The sequence below is a fragment of the Xenopus laevis genome, chromosome 1S (assembly GCF_017654675.1).
Source record: "Xenopus laevis strain J_2021 chromosome 1S, Xenopus_laevis_v10.1, whole genome shotgun sequence".
NCBI classification, from domain to species: domain Eukaryota; kingdom Metazoa; phylum Chordata; class Amphibia; order Anura; family Pipidae; genus Xenopus; species Xenopus laevis.
In genome coordinates this window covers 168,172,795-168,187,137 of record NC_054372.1, presented here as the reverse complement: position 1 = coordinate 168,187,137, position 14,343 = coordinate 168,172,795, and the positions used below count along the sequence as shown (strand labels likewise).

The 14,343-nt window shown below is 37.2% G+C and overlaps 1 protein-coding gene and 2 non-coding genes across 3 annotated transcripts; all 3 read left to right on the top strand.

Moving 5' to 3' along the window:
* Positions 1-600: 600 nt before the first annotated feature.
* On the top strand, positions 601-4,401 carry cox7c.S (cytochrome c oxidase subunit VIIc S homeolog). Its single transcript, NM_001171760.1, is given in 3 exon segments — positions 601-696; positions 3,104-3,237; positions 4,320-4,401. Coding segments are annotated over 2 exon segments (192 nt in total). The 5' UTR covers positions 601-621; the 3' UTR covers positions 3,221-3,237; positions 4,320-4,401.
* LOC121399582 lies at positions 814-877 on the top strand. The gene has a single exon (XR_005965154.1). It is a non-coding gene; the product is annotated as a small nucleolar RNA Z39 (small nucleolar RNA).
* Positions 4,173-4,234, top strand: LOC121399581. Its single transcript, XR_005965153.1, has one exon. It is a non-coding gene; the product is annotated as a small nucleolar RNA Z39 (small nucleolar RNA).
* Positions 4,402-14,343: the final 9,942 nt, after the last annotated feature.

The window sequence follows — 14,343 nt, the reverse complement described above, 5'->3', positions numbered from 1 at the left end:
CAGAATATGTCGCATCATTTTAGTCGCCATTTATGATATATTTCAGCCCCAAGTAGGATTTCCACCCTTTAACCGTCTGTGATATCATTATTATTAACACAAAGGCCCCGCATAATCAAGGCTATCGCTGGCAAAGAATAAACTATACACATCATTGTGAAACACGTGCAAAACGTTCGCACCCCACTCTTTCCGCAGCTTTCTGATTTCTTGTCAAGGTATTTCACCTAACAACGACATTTTACTCTATATCATTTATACCTATAGTATTTCTAATACTCTAGCCAGTTTCACGTCGTTTATTTCCGCAAATACCCTCTCCCGCTTTCTACGAGTCACCTTCCCCCAACTACCTGACCTTCGCTACACTCTCTCTATTATGCCTCTGACGTACTGACGTACTGACGCAAAGGTCCCGGCAGCAAACTAGCTGCTGGGAACATGTAGTTTTACATACGCAGTGCGTGTTATTCAAGGAGCTTATAAAGGAGTCAGGACTACATATCCCGAGGTGCAACGCCTGAACCGGAAGTGCTGTGGTTATGGTCACGCCTTTTCCTACAGGAAGCGTAGTGCGTTCAGAAAGATTCTGTAGCCTTCAGTGTCTCCTTCGCCGCCATCATGTTCGGTCAGGCTGTGCGTAGGTTTGCTACCTCTGCTATTCGCAGGTCCCACTACGAGGAGGGTCCTGGCAAGGTAAAGTTGATTCTCTATTGCAGTCATTGCTGGATAGGGCAGGGTTAATAGGAAAGAAAATCCTGCATTTAACCGATACAACGTTTTAAAATGGTACTTTTGTTTAGTTTTCTGTTGGCACAGATGATGAGAACACGTGACTATGAGAAATCCAGTGATAGTGTAAACGCTTACTGATGTGCCACTTGCTTGATGGGGAGTGACCTTGGGCCTGTTACACATACGGGACTTTAGAGACTCCCTCACACCAAAACTGGTTATTTATAATGAAGTTACATTTAATTTTAGTAAGTTTTCAGTATATGTGGCTTTATATTACTTGAAATGCAGCTGCTATTGAACTCAGTAGTTGTGTTTTTTTGTTTTTTTCTTCTTTGGTTCTGACTCTTGAAACAATGTGGCAGAGACACCCTTCAGATTCGGGGAGATTAGTTGCCTGGCTACAAATTTCCTCTTCTTTGTGGCGACAAATCTCCCCTAACTGCTAGAATGTAAATCACCGGCGGGGTGGCACTCCTAGATCTTTGTTTTCTGAAGTTTCCATATGAGGCGACTAAGGAAAATAAAGCGCTCTAAGTGCCACCCCGCCGGCGATTTACATTCTAGTGGCACCCGGAGCGCTTTATTTTACAAAGTCGTCTCATTGAAACTTCGGGGGGGGGGAAACGTTCCAAGTGCCACCCCGCTGATGATTTACATTCTAGTGGCACCCTGGGCTCTTTATTTTACAAAGTCGTTTCATTGAAACTTCGGGGGGGGGGGTAACGTTCCAAGTGCCATCCCGCTGGTGATTTACATTCTAGCAGGTGGGAAGGCAGTTAGGGGCGATTGTTGCCCCGAAGAAGAGGAAATTTGTCGCCGGGCAACTAATCTCCCCAAATCTGACTGTGTGTCTCTGCCCTAACAGGAGAAACGGCTTCAGCCACAATGTTTCTAGAGTCAGAACCAAAGAAGAAGAAAAAAAAACTACTGAGTTAAATTGCAGCTGCATTTCAAATACTATAGGGCCATTTAAAAAAAAAAAAAAAAACGTTTGGTAAGATTAGTCGCCCCGAAGAAGAGATTTGTCGTTCGGCGATTAATCTCCACAAATCTGACCGTTTGTCTCTGCCCTTAATCGGTTTAGGACTTCTACATTGACCCTGGAGTCAAAAACAAAAAGGCAGAGATATTGTTGGTAAATGATGTGTAATGGAAAGCGGCTGACAACTTTTTGTCACAGATCTTGCAATGTATAGCTCTTTATTTTTTTTATTTTTTTTTATTTCCTCAAACTGTTAAATCTCTTTAGATTTTACACGTTTCTTTAAAATGAATGAAGTAACGAGTTGTTGGTGCTATCTCATCCGGCCCATGGGCCTGGCTACAAAACAAAAGGGGATCTAAGATGCAAATCGGTGACCAGCACACAAATTACCTTAACATTTAAAGGGATACTGTCATGGCAAAAGATTTTTTTTTTTTTTTTCAAAAACGCATCAGTTAATAGTGCTGCTCCAGCAGAATTCTGTACTGAAATCCATTTCTCAAAAGGGCAAACAGATTTTTTTTATATTCAATTTTGAAATCTGACATGGGGCTAGACATATTGTCAGTTTTCCAGCTGCCCCCAGTCATGTGACTCGTGCTCTGTTAAACTTCAATCACTCTTTACTGCTGTACCGCAAGTTGGAGTGAAATCACCTTAACAGCAGCTTAACAGAAGAATGGGAAGGTAACCAGATAGCAGCTCCCTAACACAAGAAAACAGCTGCCTGGTAAGAATAGCACTCAATAGTAATATCCAGGTCCCACTGAGACACATTCAGTTACACTGAGTAGGAGAAACCACAGCCTGCCAGAAAGCAGTTTCATCCTAAAGTGTTGGCTCTTTCTGAAAGCACATGACCAGGCAAAATGACCTGAGATGCACCTACACACCAATATTAAAATTAAAAAAAATGCACTTGTTTGTTCAGGATCTAAATTTTGTATATTAGAGTGAATTATTTGCTGTCTAGACGGTGTCATTTAGAAAAAAAAAGTACATCACAAAAATCATGACAGAATTCCTTTAAACCTATTTGGGCATTATTACTGGACAGTGCTGGTCAGTGCTAATTTGAATAGTTACTCAGTGGCTGGTGTTCTCAACCTATCATGAAGTCTTTATCAACACGTTTAGTTGCAAATGGCTTTCGATTAAACTGTCCAAAGCCTTTGGGGCTACATAAAATATGATGCTTGGTGTGTTTTGCAAGAAATTGTCTAAAGGCAGAACTGTCCTGTATTATGAGCTGTCTGTCTTGCCGCGTGGCTGATTGGTTATCCCATTCTAATTAGGAAGGGAAAAAATGTGTTCTGGTTTTTATGACAGCTTAACTAATGTTTCAACTAACTGACATTCTGTTTATGCTCTCACTTTAAGAACCTGCCCTTCTCCGTTGAAAACAAATGGCGACTTCTAGGGATGATGACCCTGTTTTTTGGCAGCGGCTTTGCATTTCCATTCATTATAGTAAGGCACCAGCTGTTGAAAAAATGAGCGCTTAATCTATCAAGGTAAGTACTTTTAGTGTGATCTGCACAGTAACATAATCATGCTGTCATTTGGAGTTGTGCTAAATCTGTAATTCTTTCCACATTACTTAGTGCCACCTCCCCCCCTGCGCAGCATGTAACAGAATAAAATGAATGCATTATTCTAATAAATTAATATGATAATTTAATACTGCAGTTACTGCCAAAAAACTTAAATGATATCCCCCCAACCCCAAATAGAATACTCACTGCTTCCCCGTTCTGTCTTCTAGCCTGTCCATTCAGCATTGACAGAACCAGCTTGGTAGATCCTGCCAGCCAATGAAATTTTACTGCTCACAATAGCACGTCACATGATCTTGTGTCAAATTTGATTCTATGGGCAGAGACACATGTGAAGATTCTGGGAGTTTAGTTGTAACAAAACGCTTCTTCTTTGGGCGATTAATGTCCCCAAATGCCGGGTGCCTCACAAGGAAACTTTGGGCGACTTCGGAAAACGAAGCTCATTTGTTCATTAATTTTTGAAGGTTTTCTTTGGAAAACTTTTTTCAGATTATTTTAATTAAAGTGCAAGCTTGTATTGAAATATTTTCTAGATGGTGAATCCTTATGTTGAGAACAGAATGAGGTTGTTGGTAGAGTGGTTGTGCAAGTAAACCTTCGTGAACCCGTCATAGGTTAATATTTTATTGAAGTTTTAGCTGCAGAAATGTTCTTATTCATTTTTGGACCAGTGACATACATAGTATGTTGCTGATCACTTACTACTGGGTGTAACAGGATGTACAGACAAGCTTGCACTTCCTGCATTGCCTCATGGGTAAGGTAATGGGTGTGGTTAACTTGAAAGAACAGGATTTTCTGCTCTTACAGCCAAATTTATAAAGTGGAATAGAACTATAACAAAGGTTAAATATTCATTTTTGAATGGTGTGTGGAATTGCATGAGTTTTGTGCAAGTGATGATCAAGTAACAGTATGAAAAATAATGATACTGTAAACGCTTTCTGATGCACATATCACGTTGAGGGCCTTTAGTACCTTTATGATGCTGAATCCAGTAACATTTATCACTTAACATTTTTTCTTTTTCCTTCTAGGTACAGAGGACCTTCTATAACAGTGACCATAATGAAATTGTTCCCCATGCAAGACATGGACTGTAAATAAAAATTATACTTGTGATGACGGGTTCACTTTCATTTGTGTGTTTGCGTCAATTTCCATTCAGCCCAAAATATCATAAAGAGAAAATTCTAAGAAAAACTGTGTAATATATAAAGGTTATGAAAGAAACTTATACTATAATGTAAGCTTTAATAAAGTTTTAACGTTCTTATAAAAGCCAATTGCTCTACCTTCATTACAGCTTTCACCTTTGGTCTACAGTGCTAAAAACTAACCATAGTATTTTCCCTATATTTAAATGAGAATCAAACCTCACAAACTGCCACACACTCCCCAATGCTGGCGTATATGCCTGGATCTATTTTTTTTATTTATTTTAACATATATAAATGTTATATTGGTGTATGTTTCACAACCTAACTTTTTTTCCTGCTGTAAACTTCTTCTTCGCCTTGGTGTTCTTTAGTAGACAACCAGCTGTATGTACTGTAAATAACTGTACATGCTCATTGGCTACCATTCCCACTATGTATTTTATTAACGGCTATTGGCAAGGGGCCACAACATACAGTGCTATGTGGTAAACTTTGCGACAGGCATGGTTTCTGCAGTGTGGTCTGTATGATAAAACACTTTTCATCCTCCAAAGCAATTGGGCTGCAATTCACAGATTTTTGAGTCTGAATAAAAAAAATAATCTTCAGTCTATGGATACAGGATGTAGGAGAAAAAAAAAAGATTAAAGAACAGGTGATTGAGGAATGAAGTTTTTTGTTGACCCAGAGTTCTGAGGAGAATACCATTGGGAACAAATTAGAGAGGCTTCATAGGGGTTGTTTGCCTTCCTCTTCATCAACTAGCAATTAGGCAGGTTTTATATAGAAATGGTGATGTAATGGACGTGTCTTTTTTTTTTTTTTTTAACATCTTCCCTGTTTTTGAGCTTTTGGAATAGTCCTGCATGGGTCAAAATATAAGGCCTTAACAAGAACAACTTACATCATGATGCAGTCAATGGCATCCTATGTCAATTTAGAATTGATTTTGGTAAATGCAATGCAGATGAGTTGTTTCAGAAAAAAAAAATATTAATATTAAAAAATATTAAGTTGAAGACGTTCAAACCTAAACCCCAATACGTTTCCAAACAGTTAAAACATAGAAGGGAAAAAAAAAATTCTTATTGATTTCCATTGTTATTGAGTTACTATCTTTACATCTGCATCATGCGACAAGTTGAAAGTTATTAAACCTATGTTATAGTATGGTAGGAAGTGTATAGATATTCATTACATAGGCATCTGCTGGAAGGTAGATTAGACCCAGTCTAATCACAGTAACTCATTGATTGCTAATACACCTTGTTTCCATGTGATTAGAGATTACACCTCCACTTCATCAGGTTTAGGTGAACATGTAAGAAACTAATGATGATGTCATCAAGGAGTGTCAGGCAACGTTATTAGCAAGCACTACTCAAAAACAGCCAAATGGACTAACAGTGTGTGGTAGCACTAGGCCAACCTGGGCAGGCGCCCTAGGAAGCATGGCCGGCCGAAGCGTCCAATAGGTGCGTGCGCATGTGTGAAATACCGCAAGCGTGAAAAACCGTGAGCATGCATGGGCGAAACAAATATGTGTCGCGAAAGGGACAGACTGCACACGCCAACCTCAGCGGGGACCGGACTAGGGGGTAGGAGAGTCCCAGCTTTGCGCCCTAGGCATGTGTCTACTCTGCCTACCCCTAGTTTCAACCCCGGTGTGTGGTACCCTGTAGTGTATATTCTGGTAACACTTTGTGGGGAATGTAATAAAAGTTGCAAAGCAAAACAATTTTCACAGTGTAATACTCTTCCTTAAACTTTTATTGCATTGTGAATTATAATTGCACATTGCCCACTTTTAAGAAGTGCCTGGAGGTGTCGTAATCTTTCGGAGCAAACATAACTTTTTCAGTAAGTAGTTTTATTACATTCACTGCGCTCTGGCGCAAACTATAAAATTCACAAACCTTCTTACCCTGTCGGAAGTGGTCGCTAAACAGTTTCCGGGTTTGCAAAAGTTATATTAAATTTGTGCAAAAGGCAAATTTGTTTGCACAAAGGCATAACTTTATGATTTGTGCATATTTTTTCCATTACCGACTTTTGTTACATTCCCCCCATTTAGGTTTTTATATTTGGATGTGTAACTTCTTTGAGGATGTTGAGCTGAGGATAGGCGCCTGTTAGTGATGGGCGAATCTGTCCTGTTTCGCTTCAACGAGACATTTGTTGTACAGTATTTCAAACTTAAAGGAAAACTATACCCCCAAAATGAATACTTAAGCAACAGATAGTTTATATCAAATTGAATGACATATTAAAGAATCTTACCAAACTGGAATATACATATACATAAATATTGCCCTTTTACATCTCTTGCCTTGAACCACCATTTCATGACTCTATCTGTGCTGCCTCAGAGATCACCTGACCAGAAATACTACAACACTAACTGTAACAGGAAGAAGTGAGGAAGCAAAAGGCAGAACTCTGTCTGTTAATTGGCTCATGTGACCTTACATGTGGTTTGTATGTGTGCACAGTGAATCTTACGATCTCAGGGGGCGGCCCTTATTTTTTAAAATGGCAATTTTCTATTAATGATTACCCAATGGCACATACTACTAAAAAAGTATATTATTATGATAATGGTTCATTTACATGAAGCAGGGTTTTACACATGAGCTGTTTTACTCAGTATCTTTTACTAGAGACCTACATTGTTTGGGGGGGTATAGTTTTCCTTTAAATGGATAATATGAACCATTCTCTTTGTTCATCAGATACATTTGTAATATTAATTGAATTGCATTCTTAAAATAGTAGCGTTCAACTTTATATTAACTTTTACTGTGATGTAGACATTGATATTCTGAGATAATGTGCAGTTTGTCTTCATTTTTAATTTTTTTGCCTTTTGGCAGTTATTCAGGTTTCTGTTCAGGTGCTCTCCAGTTAGGAATTAAGTAATACAAATAACAATAAAAATATAGTCTCACAGAGCAGTTATTCAAAAACGATAAGATTAAATAATGAAGACAAATTGCTAAGTGGATAGAAATAAGTCTATAACATATTAAAATTGAACATGAAGGTGAACCACCCCTTTAAAGCTTAGCTAATGAAAGAGCCTGTTGCAGAGAAAGCAATATGTGGAATGATGGAGTATACATAAAACAAGAAAACATCCTACAATGAAACAAATATTTATACTAATTGAAATTTGATCACACCAAAACAGTGTACAGGAAATATATGTTGGTTCCATGCTTTACAGTGATGTAAAACCTGTTTTTGTGTCAAGTTTGTTGTTGGTCTTGGTTCCTCTCCATTCCTAATTTTTACCATTTACCTCAAAATCACAAACTGTCAATTGGACTTAACAACAAGTTCAATATCTCAGTTCTTGTTTATTGACCCATCTGACATAGATTCTGCCCATGCTATGGTGTACATCGACATCTGAATTGAGAAACTGCTAAACTGTATCAGCAAACCATGTAGAGTTGGGTCAGACTAACAGGCCAAGCAGACAGCTGAAGAAATCCAGACAAGTAAAGAGCAACCAACTGTGAAAAGAATAAAAGCAGCATAGGAAAAGTACAGTAAGCCTATTCAAACAAAATAGGATTACCGAATCATGTCAGTATGTTTCTTTAGGTTACAAAGATGAGAAAAGGGAGATACTTTGTTAATGAAAATTGCATAAAATTGTTCTACACTTTATATTTTGCACTCTGTGCACCTCTTTTATGTGTATCTGAAAACGGAATGACTAAATCACACAATAATTGGACCCAAGAGAGCTGAATTGATTGTTCCCTAAATATCTATATGTTGACTCTAGTTGAAAATAATTATTTCAGAAGAGGAATTTATAAGGGGTTATTTACTTACATATAGACAATGGGTATTGATCAGTATTTGTGTGTAATTTTATATGTATCCCCTTATATTGTACAGTATTGCTGAACATGTTGGCTTTATAAATACTTGTACATTTTGAAATCGAATTCTACAATAGCTCTCTTTATATAAAATATATAAACATACAGCCATAGGCAAATATGTTGTCACCTTTGCTTTTTCTTTCAAATTACATACCCTGAGGGGGTTATTTATCAAGATCCAAAAAGTGCTCATTATTTTCTGAAAACTACTCTGCAAATCTGACATTGATTTTTATGTGTTCTCAGCAGTTCTTAGTTGGAGTACTTTTTGACTTTTGACACCATCGGATTTTAATAAATCCAGAATAAGTCGGGTTTTTCTTCTCTGATAAAATGTCATTGTTCCCTTTAAAAGTCCAACTAGAAAAATTAGGAGTTTAATATATAACCCCCCTGAATGTCTTTGTGGCCAATGAAGTCTAAGGTCCATGATTTTCCAGCCAGTCTCTCTGGGTGTGAATGCAATAAACAAATTGATGAAAGATTGTAGAGAACAATTCAACTGGAACCTGACTGGAATTTACCTATTCTGTACTGCAAGTCATCAGCAGTGCAGTGATGCAGAGCACACACGGATGGGTAAAGAAAAAATGTTGGATTGTTCTCATGTGGCCAATGATAATTCTGAGAGAAGTCATTCTTCAAAATGTCAGTATAGAGCTGTAGAAAGGTCTTTCATGGCTATATAAAGTGCTTTTGAACCTGTCCAATCCCAGAATGAACCAATATCTATAGTACATGAATATTGGTTGGGATTGGCAGGCTATCGTACACATACCGAAAATTGCTTGAAAGGTAATTTTAAACAATTTATTGATATTTCTATGGTCAGTGGATGCAAAATGACATCTTGCATATCAGCCATCCCTTTCCCAGCTGCGATAATCATTCAGTTGCATTAACTTGTGCATCTTTAGTTACAGCCTTGTCATTCTATATGTACAGTATATCTATGTATATCCACTAATTAAATTTGCCTCTCATATTTTAATGTACAGTGGTGTGAAAAACTATTTGCCCCCTTCCTGATTTCTTATTCTTTTGCATGTTTGTCACACTTAAATGTTTCTGCTCATCAAAAACCGTTAACTATTAGTCAAAGATAACATAATTGAACACAAAATGCAGTTTTTAAATGAAGGTTTACGTTATTAAGGGAGAAAAAAAACTCCAAATCTACATGGGCCTGTGTGAAAAAGTGATTGCACCCCTTGTTAAAAAATAACTTAACTGTGGTTTATCACACCTGAGTTCAATTTCAAAGGTTATAAAGCCATTTCTAAAGCTTTGAGACTCCAGCGAACCACAGTGAGAGCCATTATCCAGCAAAAACATGGAACAGTGGTGAACCTTCCCAGGAGTGGCCGGCCGACCAAAATTACCCCAAGAGCGCAGAGACAACTCATCTGAGAGGCCACAAAAGACCCCAGGACAACATCTAAAGAACTGCAGGCCTCACTTGCCTCAATTAAGGTCAGTGTTCACGACTCCACCATAAGAAAGAGACTGGGCAAAAACGGCCTGCATGGCAGATTTCCAAGGCGCAAACCACTTTTAAGCAAAAAGAACATTAAGGCTCGTCTCAATTTTGCTTAAAAACATCTCAATGATTGCCAAGACTTTTGGGAAAATACCTTGTGGACCGACGAGACAAAAGTTGAACTTTTTGGAAGGTGCGCGTCCCGTTACATCTGGCGTAAAAGTAACACAGCATTTCAGAAAAAGAACATCATACCAACAGTAAGATATGGTGGTGGTAGTGTGATGGTCTGGGGTTGTTTTGCTGCTTCAGGACCTGGAAGACTTGCTGTGATAGATGGAACCATGAATTCTACATGAAAGTCTACCAAAAAATCTTGAAGGAGAATGTCCGGCCATCTGTTCGTCAACTCAAGCTGAAGCGATCTTGGGTGCTGCAGCAGGACAATGACCCAAAACACACCAGCAAATCCACCTCTGAATGGCTGAAGAAAAACAAAATGAAGACTTTGGAGTGGCCTAGTCAAAGTCCTGACCTGAATCCTATTGAGATGTTGTGGCATGACCTTAAAAAGGCGGTTCATGCTAGAAAACTCTCAAATAAAGCTGAATTACAACAATTCTGCAAAGATGAGTGGGCCAAAATTCCTCCAGAGCGCTGTAAAAGACTCGTTGCAAGTTATCGCAAACGCTTGATTGCAGTTATTGCTGCTAAGGGTGGCCCAACCAGTTATTAGGTTCAGGGGGCAATTACTTTTTCACACAGGTTTGGATTTCTTTTCTCCCTAAATAATAAAAACCCTCATTTAAAAACTGCATTTTGTGTTTACTTGTGTTACTTGTGTTATCTTTGACTAATAGTTAAATGTGTTTGATGATCAGAAACATTTTGTGTGACAAAAATGCAAAAGAATAAGAAATCAGGAAGGGGGCAAATAGTTTTTCACACCACTGTATATTTATAGAGAAAGTCATGCATGTGGCCTATTTGATATTATATTTAAGCATTTAAATGGCAATAAACCTAGAAGGCTGATATATGCTTGTTCCACCCAAAATGAAATTAGATATGGCTGGTGGCGGAAAAAATCCTAAGGCTCATTTAATAACACAGCTGCAAGTGCAGCCACAATAAAATTGATACAAATGTTGCACTTATTAATGTCTGTCAAGGTATTTAAGTACAAAATTGTATAGTTGCACTGGTAAGCATTGTGTCTGTCCAGTCTACTCTGACTAATCATATATGTTTGCCTATTGCTACTGAGAAACCCTGGAGCTACAGCCAATGGCACCCTAAATATGGCAGTAATTACAAGGTTGCTCCTGCATATGGGGGGATGGAAGAGGTATACCCCATGTGGAAGGAGAAGTCTAAGGGAAGGAGTGCCCTCCTGTGGCTCCGGTACATCGATGACCAATTAGCAGATTTTGTGGAAAATTTGAATCATAACACATATAACATTAAATTGACTTACATGTGGCACAGGGAGGAGATAACCTTTTTAGATCTTAAAGCTCATGGAACATTGGAAACTGAGATATTTAGAAAGGAAGCCTCCACTAACCTTTTGTTACATGCAGGGAGTTGCTATCCCTTATTAGGGGTTTCCCTGTGGGGCAGTTTCTTCGCACGAGGAGGAACTGCTCCACAGAGGAAGCATTTGAACAGTTTTCTGTGGATCTTAGGGATCGGTTTTTAGAGCAAGGTTATCCCAAAAAGTGGGTTGATGATGGATATCAGCGAGCAAAAAGGAATGATCAACATTCACTAACATATAAGAAAAAGCATAAGAGCCAGGACAATAAAGTTAGTTTTATTTCAATATATAATCAAAATTTGGATCATTAATGACGAATTTTAACCCGCTGGTGGCCAGTTTTACAACAAGATGATGAGGTAAAAAAGGTAATTACTGATAAAGTACAGATGACTGCTAAAAGAGCCCCATCGTTATGAGACAAAATAGTACATACGGTATATTCAAAAAGCCCCAGTAGGGATTGGCTATCCTCATATAGGAGTACCATGGTGGGTAACACCCCTTTTGGTCATTGTGAAGCATGTGCCTATATGACATGATGTAAAGAATCCATTAATGGTAAGGGCAAAATAATAAAATTCTGTACTTTCACAACCTGTGACACAAAAGGCATAATTTACCTACTACAATTTGGATGTGGATATTGGAACATTGGGGTGACATACTGTATTAAGAAAGGAAGAAAAAAGTCCAGTTGCTAGGCATTTTAATCTATGTAACCAAGGTGGGATTAAACACTTGAAAATGACTCTGCTCCCCATCTCCAGGGATTTCATTAAAATAAACATTGCATAACTGATTTATTGTTATTATATCAACCCCAAATTTGTATATTTTTATTTTAACATGTGTTTTTATGTTTTCATGTTTCCGTTCTTGTTATTCTTCCCAAATATGCTGTCAAATGCTATCATCTATTCATTCTAATACTTGTGTAAACTTTACAAAATGAAAAAGGGATGTTTTTCAACTTTTCTGCATTCTTTAGGCATGTATAAATTATTTTCTGTTAATTGTTGTAAGGAATTCTAATGCAAAGGGAAAATAAAACTTTATCCTTTCAGCACTCTTTTGTCCCCAACTCTAGTGGAGCTGGGATATTGCTCTATTTAAGTTTAGAAAATAAAAAATAACATAAAAACCTTGTTTTATAGTCTTTATGTTGTCCTATGCTAAAATGATTTATGTACACCGACAATGAACTTGCTGAGTTATAGAGGGATCTGTGAATATGCATTATTTATACTATTTGACTATTATGGGACATAGAATCCCACACAAAATGCACAACAGAATTGCTGCTTACCTCAGTGTAACACATTTGTATTCTTGAGCATATAATATTGATGACAGTATTCTACCAATTTTCAACAATTTTATAAACGTATAACATTTTTTTTAATCCTGTGTTTTTATTTAATTTCTAGACTACATTTCAGATGCACAGTTTATTGGTAGGAGCCATAATTTACGTATAATAGTTCCAAATGTGTGTATGAAGAATTTCTTTTCTAATTCTACTAAGTTTGTTTTTACTTATTTACATTCAATGAAAAATGAACAAATGTGAATATATGCGCTTGAGAAAGCATGAAAATGCACATAGGGTAAGGAATAAACCAACAAAATCCCTTTGCACTTTTTTAGCTTTGCAAAAAAAGTGCAAAGGGATTTTAATGCTCTACTGCATTTCCTGGTCAGAAGTTAACTGAGGATATTGAATTCACAGTTTGTAATGTATTGATGAATATAGTGTTTGTTACTGAGGCTTTAGCTATTTATTTATATAGTAGCTAATAATATAATAATAGCGTATTATATTAAAAGAACCATTGTCTTGCGTTGTGTTACTTGCTGTGTTTGTTTAATACATTTTAAATGTTTAATTCTAATTTAAAGAAGAAGGAACACCAATGTAGCGTTGTGAGTCTGAAATCAAAACAACACAAGTGAAGAGCACAAGAAAAATGGAGCACCAAAGGAGCTGATTATTTGTCTGTTAAAAAATAGAAATTTATTGAAGAATCATTAAAAATTATAAAGGCATGCCCAGAACATATTGTAGGCTGCCCACTTTACGCGTTTACGCGATTTCAACCACATGCAGCTATGTGGCCACCACAACAATTTCAAAAATCTATATCTGAAAATACCACCAGCACACTACAAAAAATCCAATTGTATGATTCCGATTTTTTCGGGATTTCATAGTCATTTCCTGCACAAGAAGTTTTCGTGAAAATTCATTGATAAAGAGGGGGGGGGGAGTCCGTTCAGATTTGGTCAGAGTGGTTTTGAGAAAATAGTGAAATAACCCCCTTTGTGTAAAGAAATGTAGGTCTATGAGCCTTTCCTCACATAAAAATATTGCATGCCATGAATTTAATTGTTGATTTAGCTACCTATCATATTTATACAGAAGAAGCAATTGCATTTGATAAAACTTTGAAAAAAGAAATTGATTCCAAACATTGTGGAAGAAGTTAGTCAGCCACAGTTTGAATGTCAGTTGCCATGGTAATCTGTAAAATAGTTCAAATTACAATGCTATTTTTACCAGACTAATAGGGGTTGTTAAGTGTTTTGGCCTTTTTGCACTTTCTCTCTCTCTCTGCACATCCTTTATATTGTTGCACTACATTTAAAAGAAGAGAATAAGGTGCTATGGTGACTTGGCGGCATATAGCCATATTGTAAAACCTTGGAACGGCAGATGATTGGTAAGAAATAACTGCATACAATATGATGCCTACCAATATGCGTATCAATGAACACTTGCTCCTTAGATCATGTTTTAACTTGAGTAGTAACCAGTATATATGTTTTTTTACAGTCCAGTAGAGAACAGAATAATTGTTTGATAAATGATTAAAATTTTAAAATAACTTAGTAGCCAGATGAACAAGTAGCTCTTAATAATTCAACATCCAGTAAATAGCTAATGATGGAAAACTTTCTGAAATGATATGCCATTATTAT